Consider the following 14,551-nt stretch of genomic DNA (forward strand, 5'->3'; position numbering starts at 1 on the left):
GGGGGGGCTGTGAAGGGATGTGAAGGATAAACAAAGGAGGAGGCTGCAATGCTTGGTAAGAAATGTGCGCATTATCCTGCCCATGTAATTGTAACCCCTCTGTACAGTATGTTCACAAATAAAATAAAAAAAAGAAATTCATACAATATTATTGAAAAATCTTACCATTGAAGACACTTCCTCTTTCTCACTCTAAAAGATCGTTTTAGTCTCCTATTGATCATATGAAAAAAAAAGAAAATGTTTAGCTTCCAATTTCTAACAAAAGTCAATGACATTTTATGTAATTCAAAATAACCACAAAATATCCATAAATAATAGAAAGGATTCTTGAGTTTTATGTTACTGCTATTTTAATATTTAGGGGTCAGGTAAGAGAAGGTTCCATCAATCTGGGTGTGAATTTGACCGAGGGGAAAAGGTAAGCATTTGACAAAACCATAATACTAGCTGTTTTCGGTGACAGAAAGTCTGCGGGTGCTCAATGAAACTGAATCTATCCTACGAGTCACCTTTGTAGAATTCTGTTTACTTTTGCAATCCGTTATATAGGCATTCTTCTCAACCCTCTCCTGGATGGGAAATAATTCTGCCTTAAGAATTTGATTTCTTTTTTTCCCTTCTAATGTAATTAAAGAGTTGCAATCTATGAGTTACATCTGCCTTAAGAATTATCCAATCTTGCACAATTTTCAAAGCATTTCTCCTAGAAATTCCTGTGGAAATTTAAATGTAGTAAAGTTGCAATGCAGTATTATTTTCTACAGGCTTCTGGCTTGATTTCAACACAAGAAGTATCTTGTTAGCTCCCTTTCTAAGACATAATAATTCCATTACTATTCAAGTAATTTCTCTATTAAAAGATTCAGCAATTAGCAATGTATGTATATGTGCTTAGCATTTTATTCTTGACTTTTAAGGTTTACCCTGTTTTTCATTCAAAATGTTGTAACCTAAAATATGCTCCCCGGGTTTTTCTACCTTGCTTAGCATTATACCTCTACAGTCCAGAGTAATATAATACTCTAGATTCCCCCTGCCTTGTCAAGTTATTTTCATGGTAATTATAATGGACAGTGAAGTACTCCTTCTTAGTGGTATTATTCACATCTGAAAATTTGTGGTCCAATTACTCAACTGAATAAGAGGCCACAGTTCTGAGTCCAGCTGGGTTCTAGACCTGAAGATTTGACAGAGTTGTAGCAATGCATGGGTCTGCCTAGGAACTATAGAACCAAAGGAAGCCAGGATGTGAACCCTGAGTAAGAACAAACCTTATACCTAAGGAAACATTTAAAGAATCCAGTTAAACAGCATGGACACTGAGTGTTGCAGGAACTATATAAGATGAAATGTGTTCATTTGGACAAGCTTATAATGGCTCCTTCAGGCAAGGGACATCTTAGGTAGACTTGTCTAGGCAGAGTGGGAGTTGGAGGAACTGGAGAAGCAATCCATCCCCAACATTGTGAATTTTATCCATCTTAGAGTAATTAGTGAGGTTACAAAAGTATATATTAGAAAAGATGAAATTAGAACATTGAAATGCCATGTTTTCCTACTCATATTTTACTTTTGATGACTGAAAAAATTAAGGAATTCTTTCTGACTGCTAACTACTGAAAAAGTTTAGAGCATTTTATCAAATAAAAAAAGCACTTGCCAGAAGGGTCCCAGTTTTCAACAGTAATTCTTCCATTTCTTCTATAAATATAGGTCCGAGGTCTGTTCAAAATGACAAATTTAGAATTTAAGATAGGGTTATAGATGAAATTAGTTTATTTAATCATATATGTCATACTTAAGCAATAGTTCATTCCTTGTCAGATTAAATTGAATTCTTTTATTTATCCATCAGGAAAATTAAAGCATTTAAGAAAAATATAACTAAAATTAATGAAATGTAAGTCAAAATATCAAAAAAGCAATATAATTTATAATTGTTTATTTGTATTCCCTTTAGTACAATGTAAGCTTCATGAAGGCAAGTATTCAATCTTTCTTTTTTATGTATATGTGTGATTAAAAACTTTGGAATATCTCTAGTAGAAATCCAGAGAGAAGAAATAAGTGAAGAGTTAAGGTACACTAGAAGGAAGTACAAGTGTTGAACCATATTTGAAGAGAAGACTCAGGCTTCTTCCTTTAGATAAATGTAGATAAATGACACTTTAGCAATAGGTTTTTTTCTAGCCTTACTGTTAGAAGGGAGTAAGCCACTTTTTTTCATATTCACTCACTGTACAAAAAAGTGATGAGGCAGTCAGCTAGAATTATGAAAAGAAAAAAAAATAAATAGCAGCCTTTTGCCATTGATATAATGTGTACCATTAACTTTTATCTCTTCGTTTTTTGTTATAAGGTAAAGAATGAGAAATATCAGGCAGGGCATTGGTGGTATGAATATGGCTGTAATTCTAGCTACTCAGGAGGCTGATACATGATGATTTTGGTTCAAAGTCAGCCCCAGACAGGAAAGTCCATGAGAAACACAGCTCCAATTAACCAGCACAAAGCTGGAAGTGGAACTTTGACTCAACTGGTAAATGGTCAGCCTTAAGAGAGTAAGCTAAGGAACAGAACCAAGGCCATTCAATCCACTGTTCTGGCATAAAAAAGGAGGAGAGAAAGGAGGAGAAGAAGAAAGAATATCTTTATATTACCGATTTGTGCTTGTATATTAAAAATGAAGGGATATGAAGTATGAAGGCAATAAAAATACACATCTCTAGATGAAATGGAGGAGATCAACAAGACAACAAAACATTTGGCTAACACTCATTATTTTTATAAGCATGTGTGACTTACAGGGAGGCTTATTAATATATAGCTATTTATCTTTGGTTCTATCTGCTTTGTCTAATGAGTCCTTCTTAGAAAAAGTAGTTAATCTGAAAAAAGGAAAATTATACCATAGTGGACTATAGGACAATGGAGAAAAGACAACAGTGTAGGAAGGTATGAACTATAGAAAAACTTTCTAAAACATCTGTAAACCTTTTTGGAAAAAGTTACTTAAGATTTAGTCTAAGATAATGTTGGACAAAAGAATCCTAAAAAGAGAAACATAAATGACAGAGAAAATCATTTTTGTAACTTAGAACAGGATATCAGAAGAATGCCTAGAGGACACAGATGAAAATACGTAATCAAATATAAATTTTCCAAGTGATAGGAATAAATATACATGTGTTTTTGTTAACAAGAAGTAATGAAAATAATTTTAAACTGGGAAACATTAAAATACATTATGACTTTCTTATACATAGAACTAGAAGAAATACAACATGATATTAACAAAAAAGGAGAACAAGGGAGTCCATTCAATTCTCATACTTGATCATTTTCTTTCAAGCAATACATGTCATCATGGCATAGAATTACATTTCCTACTTTCACTTTTTTCTTTGATAAATAATATTTAAAACAATTATAGGTTAAAGCAGTTAAAATTTTTGACTAAACCTTTTGTAATTATAACTACAGGAAAAAAGTATAAATATTACACTGATTTAGGAGATAGAAGGAGAAGGTTAAAGAAAAATCATAGATAGTCCATTTTATTTTAAATAACAAGAGAACTGAGATAGAAATAGATATTTAAAAGGATTATTAAAGTCAAAAAAGTAGCCACCAAACATATTAGGGTACTTTTAAGATTCATAAAATAAAACAATTTTTAAAATCACCAAATCACAAAATGATAATATCCACTAGTAACAAACTGACAAAAAGAAAGATATAGAGAGTTCAAGATTTTCAGCTTCCAGGATGAGGAAATCAATAAATAATATGTAAGTTAAAAAGACATGAAAATCTGAGACAAGCAGAGAAGATCAGATAAGATGATGATGTTAAGCTAAATGAACCCCAAGATAAGGACACAAGTGGTTTTTTTCTTTCTTGCTATTGTTTCTAACGTATTTATAAGGTACCATGTGATTTTTTTTGTTGCTTTGTATGTCCCTCCCCTATGGTATAAGCCCTGTTTTCACTGTATTGGATGTTGGTATAATTTGGGAAACAGAAGGGCAAAAACAAATTGTTTAAATAGGGATACAGGTTGACACACTATGTCGAAAAACGAACTTTACAATTTAGGTGGGGGGCGCAGTAATTAAAAGAAAAGAAAAGAAAAAAGAAAAGACATGAAAAGAAGTCCAACAAATCAACAGAAGTCCTACAAATGGACCATACTTAACAGGATTACTTCTGGAAAGAAAGAGTTAGAGATAGACATAGGCTATAAAAGTTAATTTTTTTAAATCTTACAATATTCTGTACTTTTTGACTTTCCCTCGCTATGTGGATATATTGTTTTGATTACATTAAATTATAAAACATTTTCTGATAACTAGGTTAGCATTCTCTTCAATATTGTCTCAAAGCACACTCTTACTAAAGATAAAATGAACATACTGACTCATGTAAAAGGAATAGACACAGCAATACCAGGCGAATAATAGTAACAATATTCCAATGATTATCAGCATCATGATTCCAAACATGTCAACTGAAATATACGAAAGAAATATAGTTTAGTAACAAAGTAAAAATATTCTTACATTTTTGTTTTCTAGTATGATGAATCATGATTTAAAATGTATTCTTATACTCTGATTCTTCAAAATGCATATAAATAAATAAAGCTATATAAATAAATAAAGCTACTAACATAGGCATCAGTGACATTAGAAAATAATCTGAGTTGTTAAAAGAAGGCCACATTTAGGCCAGGCACCAGTGGCTTATGCCTGTAATCTTAATTGCTCAGGAGGCTGAGATCTGAAGATCATGGTTCAAAGCCAGCCAAGGCAGCACAATCTGTGAGACACTTATATCCAATGAACCACTAGAAAACCAGAAGTGGCACTGTGGCTCAAGCGGTAGAGTGCTCGTCTTGAGCTGAAGAGCTGAGGGACAGTGCCCAGTCCCAGAGTTCAAGCCCCATGACCAACCAAAAAAAAAAAAAAAACAACAAAAAATAGGAGGTGGCTTTTGGATTCTTTCTCTCCAAATTGACTAAATAGTAAACTACTGGGATTATTTTTTTCCTTTATCTCTAATTTTATTTCTAGTACTCTCTCAAAGATAATATATCAGATACCTCAGATGGCTGTTTCTATGAAGGTCATAGCACAGATTGCTTGTTGTTTAAGTGTCAGCATTTCATTATCAAAGAGATGATGGTGCTTATTGTCAGATCTCTGATTATAGGAAATTTGCTCCCCTTTAGTGCAATGTAATGTATTAGTCCAGAATACTACCAAATGAAACTAGAAAGTGAAAACAGGAAACTAGACTTTCTGTTCCCAGTAAATATACAAAAGTGTTAATTCTTTGGACTAACGTATGATTTAAATGTGTCTGTTAATACCTGGAACTAGTAGCAATTTAAGGACAAAATATTATCTTTTTCACTTCACTGAAGAGAAAACCAATTAGATGTTCTAGATTAGGTTTCTTCATACCATAAGGGTTTAGCTGGAATGTCTTTTGTTTCAATGTTTCTGGGAAACTCCTTCAAAGAGATTGGTAGATTTTCCTACCTTGATAATTACCATATAACACATTAAAAGTGTGACATTACAGATTCAATTTAATTTTTTTGTGATTGGTATTTTCTCAGTCTTATAGATTCATTATTCTGAATGGTAAGTCTCAACACTGGGTTATAAGCTAATCAGCCTATTTCTGAGTTGAAGAAATAGGTTATAAGACTACTAAGCATATCAGTTCATTCAAGGGCTAGTTTATAAAGAACTCTTAGAATTTCTAAAACAGCAAAAAATACAAATATTCCCAGACTAGGTTGTGCATATCATACATAGAATACTGTTAGAAATGAAATTCAAGTATTTAACAAATGCTATGGTAAGTCTTCTGCAGATAGAATGAGTGGAACTTCATCTGAACCAGCAATGGCTGGAAGAACCAATGAGGCCGTATCAGGGAACCTGCTGATGAATAGCCCTGAACTGCTATGTTTTGCTAAAGGAAACATAATAGTTTAAAATCCTTCCAATGTAGTAAATCACTAGTATTTGCAAGTCAGTTGAAATAATGTACAATAAGAACAACTTACCTTTACAATTTCCCCAAAATATAGAATTGAATTTACACCCAGCATATGGAAAACAGTATTTTTTGCAAGTCCTTTCTTCCCTGCACCAAATACACTGTATTGGAAAGAAAAATACATAAAAGGAATATTCAAGAAAAATAAGAACAATCACAATACATGTTTAGGGCTAGTTAGCTCAATGGTATTTAATAAATAACAGCCATCATCATTTATCATTATTATTTATAGTAGATTCCATTGGTGGTCAGCCAAGATTCTCCTTACTTGGCCTATGCACTTAGCACTCAGAGGTAGTGCTGACTGCCAATGGCTCACAAGTTTTCTTCTTAAATGATTACCCTTGATGGATGAGGCCTACTTTGCCCTTGAGATTAATGTTCTCTTAGATCAGTAATGGATTAATATGGGCTTCCAAAGAGTGGGCAGCCTTATCTCAAGTCAGAAGTAACTCTGCTATATGTAATGTTTTTGCCCAAGTGCTGGCCATGAGTTAGGCTACATGTAGCCTTTAGCAGAGACTCCATCGTTCCTAACTCTGGTCCCTTGTTTACCTTGAACCCCTCATTCCTTCATGGGATTTTGCTAAGGAGCCATCACTCAAAAGTCACATGTACCTAAATCTTTTTCTCCATCTTTGCATGTAGGGAACTAAACTCAAGATATTATTTCATGAAGTTCTAAGTACTGCATTAGATACTTTTAAAAATGTTTCCAATACTTTTTCTCATTCCTTTGTCTGCAGCATTAACTCTGTCCTGTAGGGACACTGTCCTGTAGTGGCACTGTTAGCCAGACTTCACTTCCTTGTATCTGCGGACAACTGATGATCAGATAATGTGGAAACAGGAAAAGTGAATTCTAAGTCACTTGTTGAAGAATGAAAAATAATGATATAATAGTGGAAACCCATTGGGAGACAAGATTACAACCCCGTAGAGTAAAAAGTTGGGGACAAATTTGTAAAAGTGGATGTCACTAGGGTCTACATCAGTATGTTCTAAGTCTTTCCCATATGTTAACTCATTCCTTCCTCATAAGAACAGTGTGGGGGCTACGTATTAGTATGTACTTTTGGTAGATGAGAACAATAGACACCCAGCAGTTAAGTGGCTACTATAGGCATACACAGTAAATACAGGAGGCTGGGTTAAGCAGCCTGTTTCTATATTGATACCCAGTTGTTTAAGACTCAGCCCAGACCTCTCCTAAACACTTCTTGATGAATATGTTGAGACCAGAAGAGGTAATGATTCACCAAATGTAAAGAACCACCACTTTGACACAACTTGAGAGATCATAGGCCACCTTTCATTTGGTGTTGGCCAAGATCAAAGGTCAGGTTAAGACATTAAAGAAAAAGATTGACTATTGTTGAATAGACTCTATCTTCTTTCTGCAGTTTAAAGACTGGAATTGTGAAGATGAAGCTTAGATTCAAGCACTATAACCTTCAAAGACTGGCTCTGGTTATTAGAGTTTCTAGGAATAAACTCCATAGCATTTGACAATTTTAATTGCCAGACTAAATCTAAACCCAGCAGAGAGAGCTTGTGATTACTCAAGTGCTAAGCTGACTCTCCAGCTTTAGTAACCAAGTCCACAGCAGGTGATCTCCTAAAGCAGCAGTCCTCAGAAGAGACATTCTTTCCTATTCACCTCTCTGATGGGGTCTCAGAAAATTCTGGAAATGAGAGATACTTCAGTAGGCTAGCCTAGAGCTGTCAGACAGGTAACCAACCAACTCAACACTCAATTAAGGAAGCTCACGGAGCATATTTTAGGCTCAAATGTATAGTAATGTTAGCTGCTATCCTCTTTTCTAAAGGGGAGATTTTGCTGTGCTATCTTGCTTTCTCTTTTTTATTGACTAGAAATAGGAATTTGGGAGTTAGTTTAGTTGATTATATAGCTGGCTCAAAAAACACATGGAGCTAGAGGGGTCCTATTAGAATACAACCAAGAATAGCATCTCTCTCAGAGACTTCCTGACAGAGCTGGGACAATAGCTAACCATGGTGCTGGGTACATCTAATTTTAGTTGAAGGCTGATTATTTTGTGAAGAACATTGTTTTAAATATAGAGATGAACAACACGCATGCTTTAAGATATGGGTTAAGATATAGAATTTATATACTCTGAAAGAACAAAGAGTGAAATAAGCAGACTAAAGTAGCTTGCTTTATTTAATGTTGTATCTGACCACTGTGTGTCCCCATTCTTCTGAGAATCATACCCTTTTCTTCATGGACCTCTTCCCCTAATGTTGTGTAGTTTTGCAACTGTCACTCTGCTTTTCCCTGCCCATTTTCTACTACTAGAGTAGTTTTATGACCCAGGTAGTATCACTCAATGTAGCTCATCTCTTTCTTCCAGTAACTCATGCTGGTTTGAGCATAAGACCCAAACAGAACAAATTAGACTCATCTTTGGAGTTACATACAGATCATTGGGAAAGAGATGTAGGCAGCAAGTGTCTTCCTCAGCTGTATGGAGAATGTACATTTACTACAGGGGAAAATGAGGTCAATAACCAGGACAGGAAGAGCTAAAAGGCAAAAAGAAAGAGAAAAATAAGAATAACAGTCTTTGAGGAGTGGCGCTGTGGCTCAAGCGGTATAGCGCTTGCCTTGAGCTGAAGAGCACAGGGACAGCGCCAAAGCCCAGAGTTCAAGCCCCATGACTGACCAAAATAAATAATTAAATAAATAAAAATAAAGTTTCCTAGTATTATTTAAAAAAAGAATAACAGTCTTTGAGATTGAGCTGAGCATGCCCAAAGCAATCCAAATTTGTAAAGTATGAATTCTTCATGTCATTACATTAGCTTGAGTTTTTGTCACTTAACCACAAAAGATGTGATACCTTAACAACTTTAAGTCTAAAAGTCTTCAAATACCAAAACTTCACACTCATTATCTGGAGGAACAGTATATTAAAATCCCTGAATTAGTCATGTGTAACTTAAGACAAATTACATGGATTTTTTTACTTGTAGCTAAGTAAGATGACCCATAGAAATATGAAAAACCTCTGCCTCTAAGGTGTGTGACAACTGGGAATTCAGCTCAAAGGTTTCAGAATAATGGTTACTATTACACCATGGGAAAACTAGAGTATTCCTTTCAGGGCTCAAGCTTGTTTTAATAAGCTTTACTAACAACTATTCTTGAAATGGAAACATGCAGAAAGGGGGAAGGTATGTAATAATGTTTAGTGGCTTGCTAATGTTAAAAAATGGCTTAATATTAGACTGGCAAGGAATGAAAATGAGTGTTCTTGTGTAAGGGGAATTTCAAAGTAGTGGACACTAGAATGAAAGAGCGTTTACAAGTTATACAAATGTTCCATAGAGCATAGATCACATAGGTATATAAGTATTGGCTTTGCTTTCTAGTGGGTCAATTTAATTGACAGTCTAATATGTAGACTTTACACAGAAATAATACACATCTCTAAATGTAAGCATGGAACATATTTAAGATGTAATCGAAGTTATTAAGAAAAGCACCCACGGGGCTGGGAAGGCGGCTCAATGGTACAGTGCTTGCCTTGCATGCATGAGGCCCTGGGTTCAATTCCTTAGCACCACATAAGCAGAAAAAGCTGGAAGTGGCACTGTGGCTCAAGCTAGCCTTGAGCTGAAGAGCTAAGGGACAGCCCAGCCCCCAGGTCCAGAGCTTAGGACCTACTACTAAAAAAAAAAAAGAAAGAAAAGAAAAGAAAGAGAGAGAGAGAGAGAGAGAAAGAAAGAAAGAAAGAAAGAAAGAAAGAAAGAAAGAAAGAAAGAAAGAAAGAAAGAAAGAAAGAAAGAAAGAAAGAAAGAAAGAAAGAAAGGCAGGAAGGAAGGAAGGAAGGAAGGAAGGAAGGAAAAGAACTCACTTCTAGTTGAAATGACCAGGCAAGATTCATTTAAGGAGTAAGGAAACTTTATTCTAGGTCATGAGGGCTGGGTAACATTTGGGAAGATAAGAGAAAGGACTTTGACCCATAAGATAACAAAAGAATGAGAAACATGTCCCATGGATGGCAAAGGTGAAAATCTGTCATGGTGGAGTTTTGTGAGATCACTGGGAAAGATAAATTTATCTTTGATTGTTCTGGGTTCTACTCTCTAAGAGGTTTTATTTAGTAATAAAGATTCAATTGAATTATTTACAGCTAAAAGATGACATAGTAAAAGAAAATTAATAAGGCATCAAGATAGACTATCAGGACAGAGGTGGAGGGTAGAAATTGGATGGGGTCTAGAGAGTACAGGATAACTTCAGTTGAAAGAAGGGAATAGATTATAAATGTTTTAAACAAGACAAAGGAGTCAGGTTTATAGATTTAATCCTAGTTACTCAAGCAGCTGAGATCCGAGGATTATGGTTTGAAGCCAGCCCAGGTAGAAAAGTTTGAGAATCTTATCTCCAATTAGCCACCAAAAAGCCAGAAGTGGAGCTGTGGTGAAAAAGCTAAGGGACAGTGCCTAGTAACTAAGTTCAAGCTTTACTAACAACACAAAATAATAAATAAATAAATAAATTCATAAGTAAAGAAAACAAAGGACTTGAAGATTTCTAAAATTAGAGCTCTGGGAGAATAGAACGAGGAACAAATGAAAAGAGAAGACAAATGATAATTTAGTTATAGATATTTGAACTTGAAGTGATTAAAAATACCATTCTGAAGGCTGGAGTTATGGCCCATGTGATACAGCACCAGTCTAGCAAGCATAGGGCCTGGAGTTCAAACTCCAGTATCACCAAAAACAATAAGAAAAAGGGAAATATTATGGAGGAAATATCTATCGTAAAAGACATCAAAGGCATCAACTTGAGATTCAATTATATGCAAGTAATTATAGAAGCCATTGGCTAATTGTGAGATGCACAAGTTGAATGCACAGCATTCAGAAATGCTCTCATTGAGAACACAGAGAGAGGGGAATTGGAAAGAGAAGAGAGAAGAGGTATGATAATGTGCAATGTCAAGATCACCAAGGAATGAGCAAGTTTCCAGAGAACAACTGGCTAACCTGCAAAGTCATTGCATTTGGTTATAGAAAGGCTTTTGTAGCCGGGCACCGGTGGCTCTCGTCAGTAATCCTAGCTACTCAGGATGCTGAGATCTGAGGTTCTCTGAGATCTGAGGATCGCAGTTTAAAGCCAGCCTGAGCAGCAATATCCGTGAGACTCTTATCTCCAATAAACCACTAGAAAACCGGAAGTGGCGCTGTGGCTCAAGCGGTAGAGCTCTTGCCTTGAGCTGAAGAGTGCAGGGACAGCGCCCAGGCCCAGAGTTGAAGAGCTGAGGGACAGCGCCCAGGCCCAGAGTTCAAGCCCCACAACGGACCAAAAAAAAATTTTTTTAAGGCTTTTGTAAACTTTAAATCATCTTACTAAAGATTAAATTGTTTTTTTCTTCTAGGAACGTAAAAGATGGGTACAGAAAAGGAGAGAGGAAGGGTAAACAAATGCAAGTATGTTATTGTGTATATACTATGTGGAAAATGACATACTTAATTTGTGGGCAGGGATGGGAGGGGAAAACTGGGGGAAAGTAAAGGAAGAGGTGACATTGTCCAAAAAAAGAAGTGTACTCATTACCTGACTTACAAAATGGTAGCCCCTTTGTACATTACATTAACAGTAGCAATAAAATTATATTGAAAAAGATAAAATCACACTATGTAACAAGCAATAGTAGCATAAGTACTTTAGCTACTTTTTGTCTGAACTCAGAAAGAGGAGAAAAGCAATGTGTCAGAATTATATTGGATTTGTCATAGAGAAAGCAAGGAAGTAAGAAAGGTTCTGAGTTTGTGAATGCACATGTATTTCTATCCATACCCAGGCATGGATAGAAATAAAGAGTTAAACGGATCAGCCTTAGAAATTAAAATAGGTTTTGTTAAGGGAAAGAGAGTATAAGAGAAAAGACAATAGGGTTGATTCAAAAGAAAAATAAGAGAAGATGGTCTTTATAGATGGTCTTAAACTTTAAAAAGTAATCAAACTCCAAAAGAAGGGTATTGCCCAAGCAGGTAAGGTAGTGAAAATAGTTGCCAAGGAAAGTAATACATGGTCTCTCTTTATTCCTTCAGTAAAAGTGGTATCAGGATGTCCACTGGCATATCCCCTGAGTATAATTCCGTTCACTTTCCCTTCTTCTATGTTCTACCACCCTGTGTGTGCTCACATATGTGCACATGCACACACACAAACACACACACACACACACATTTTTTAAGAAAAATCAGTGGATATCTTTGTGTAATAAGAATTATGTCCCATATAAATGTATTTTAAAATCATGTGAATAATGATCATTTCCGGTGAAGTATTTAAGAGATGTTAGGCTCTGGGAGTTTTCCAAGTCCCATTCAGCTTGTAGCTTCACTCCTTCCTGTCCTGACTAGTTATCCAAACCAGGATGAAATGAATGATAGAGAACTGATTATAGAGGAAAAGAACTGGAATCTACTCTGATTTATTTTTAAATCAATTGCCAAACTCAGTCTTACAACTCTCATTTGCACTTAGGACAAGGTCATCATTGTGGCATCATGACTGAGAAATAACATTCCAAGGTTTCAACAATAATATATAACAACTCTAAATGGCAATTAAAGCCCTGATAAAGGGGCACTTAACCTTTTTTACTTGGCCTGGTTTTTGAAGTTTTCTTTCTGATAGAAAAGATTATGTCAACCAAATAAATGCTGTGTTTATGAATATGTGTTGGGGTTAAGGTTATAAATGACATGCTTTATATGGACTTGGTTTTGGTAAGAATATTTTTTAATTGTAGGAAGGCTAGTTTCCTACTATTAAATCACAAAGGAAAGATATTATTTAAGAAAATAGATTCTAAGTTTCGGGTAGATTCAGATAGATTATCTCATAGCTAAGAAGTATAAATGTATCATTTATTACATAAACTTGAATACTTTTGGAAATTATAAACAATTTCTCTTGGTAAATGAACATAAAGTGGGATGATCCCAGACATACAACATCTGCTTACCCTCTTTTTAGTCTAAGAAAAACACATGTATTCTTGGTTGTTTTATAATCTGCCATTTTTAAATCTGCAGAACCCATCAATGAATGCTGAGTATACCTATCCCTTGAATTTCCTTATTCCTAGGATTTCCATGAAGATTTGTGTGAAAATGCTTTAAGATAAAACTATCTTGTTGTATTATACAGCGTACTGAGTGCCATTTGTCTACCTTCTAATGGCTCAAGAGTTAATTCTATAGTTATTGAATGCTTGCCACATACAAGGGAATGCATGAGGAGTCAGAGATACAAAGAGGAATAAAACACAAACTTTGTCTTCAGGAAGCAGAATAAGGGAAGGTGGAAATAAGACTTTTTATACGCTATGAGCTAAAATCTTGAAATGTATATATTTAAGTCCAAAAGAAATATAGAGGAATTTGAGGAGGTTTATTTATTCTTCTCTAAAAGGATGAGTAAAGTTATACAAAAATGGCAGCAATTTTTATCAATTTGCAGAGCAAAGTTAATATCTAGAGATCTGTATTTTTATCTACACAATGAGAGTAAAGACAACTACTGAGACTGATAGGATGTAGAATAAAATTGGAATTTTAAGGATATAGTTTTGGAATTACTGGTATAGAAAATTTAGGAAATGCTACTAAGGCAAATAACAGGTAATATTTTGGCTCAGTTAAATCTAGAAATTGTATATTTGTACAAATTGTAAATTGTATAGATCCAGACTTTGATGTAATATGCTTAAGCAAAAATCACCCAATAATACAGGAAATGAATAGATAAAACCAATCCAAGCTGGAGGACATAGACAAAAGTACAGTTAAAAATAAAACTACTGCTATTATAGTCTTAGTTGTTGCAACTGCTAACGATATATATATTATATCCTGTCAATAATCATCACCTGCTAACATCACCAAATCATAGGCAGTGGTCCATATTTATTTTCTAATGAAAATCTTCAGCATGAAATACTACTGCCAAAAATTAAGCTGAAACTGATCAATCTCCTTTATTTAGTTACTACCTTATAAGAACAGAAGAGGAGGCATGATAAAGCCAATCACATCAACATGGATGTGACCAACAAAAATTCATAAAGAGGGAAAGGTCAAATTATGCTTATTTGCAGATGGTATGATTCTGTACTTAGAAGGCCCAAAAGATTCCACCACAAAACTATTGGAACTGATCACTTCAGTGTTGTGAGAAGGCATAAAATCAACAACAACAACAAAAAAAAACAGTAGCTTTTCTATATGCCAACAATGAAGGGGCTGGAAAAATGTCAGAAAAATAATTTAATTCACAGTAGCCATTAAAAATACTTAGGTGGGGGGAGGCTGGGAAGGGATGTGAAGGGTAAACCAAAGGAGGAGGCTGCAATGCTTGGTAAGAAATGTACGCATTATCCTGCCCATGTAATTGTAACCCCTCTGTACAGTATGTTCA

At 34.9% G+C, this 14,551-nt stretch overlaps 1 protein-coding gene across 1 annotated transcript in view; it reads right to left on the minus strand.

The window, feature by feature from the left end:
* The window catches only part of LOC105992908, a 78,005-nt gene that overhangs the window by 57,306 nt on the left and 6,148 nt on the right, over positions 1-14,551 (minus strand). Inside the window, exons 3-4 of the mRNA XM_013026005.1 lie at positions 6,086-6,179; positions 4,453-4,513 (exon numbers count right to left, since the gene is read on the minus strand). Of these exons, the coding sequence (XP_012881459.1) occupies positions 4,453-4,513; positions 6,086-6,179 (155 nt within the window). The remainder of the gene's footprint in view (positions 1-4,452; positions 4,514-6,085; positions 6,180-14,551) is intronic.

Source organism: Dipodomys ordii, unplaced genomic scaffold, assembly GCF_000151885.1.
Source record: "Dipodomys ordii isolate 6190 unplaced genomic scaffold, Dord_2.0 Scaffold90, whole genome shotgun sequence".
Classification (NCBI taxonomy): domain Eukaryota; kingdom Metazoa; phylum Chordata; class Mammalia; order Rodentia; family Heteromyidae; genus Dipodomys; species Dipodomys ordii.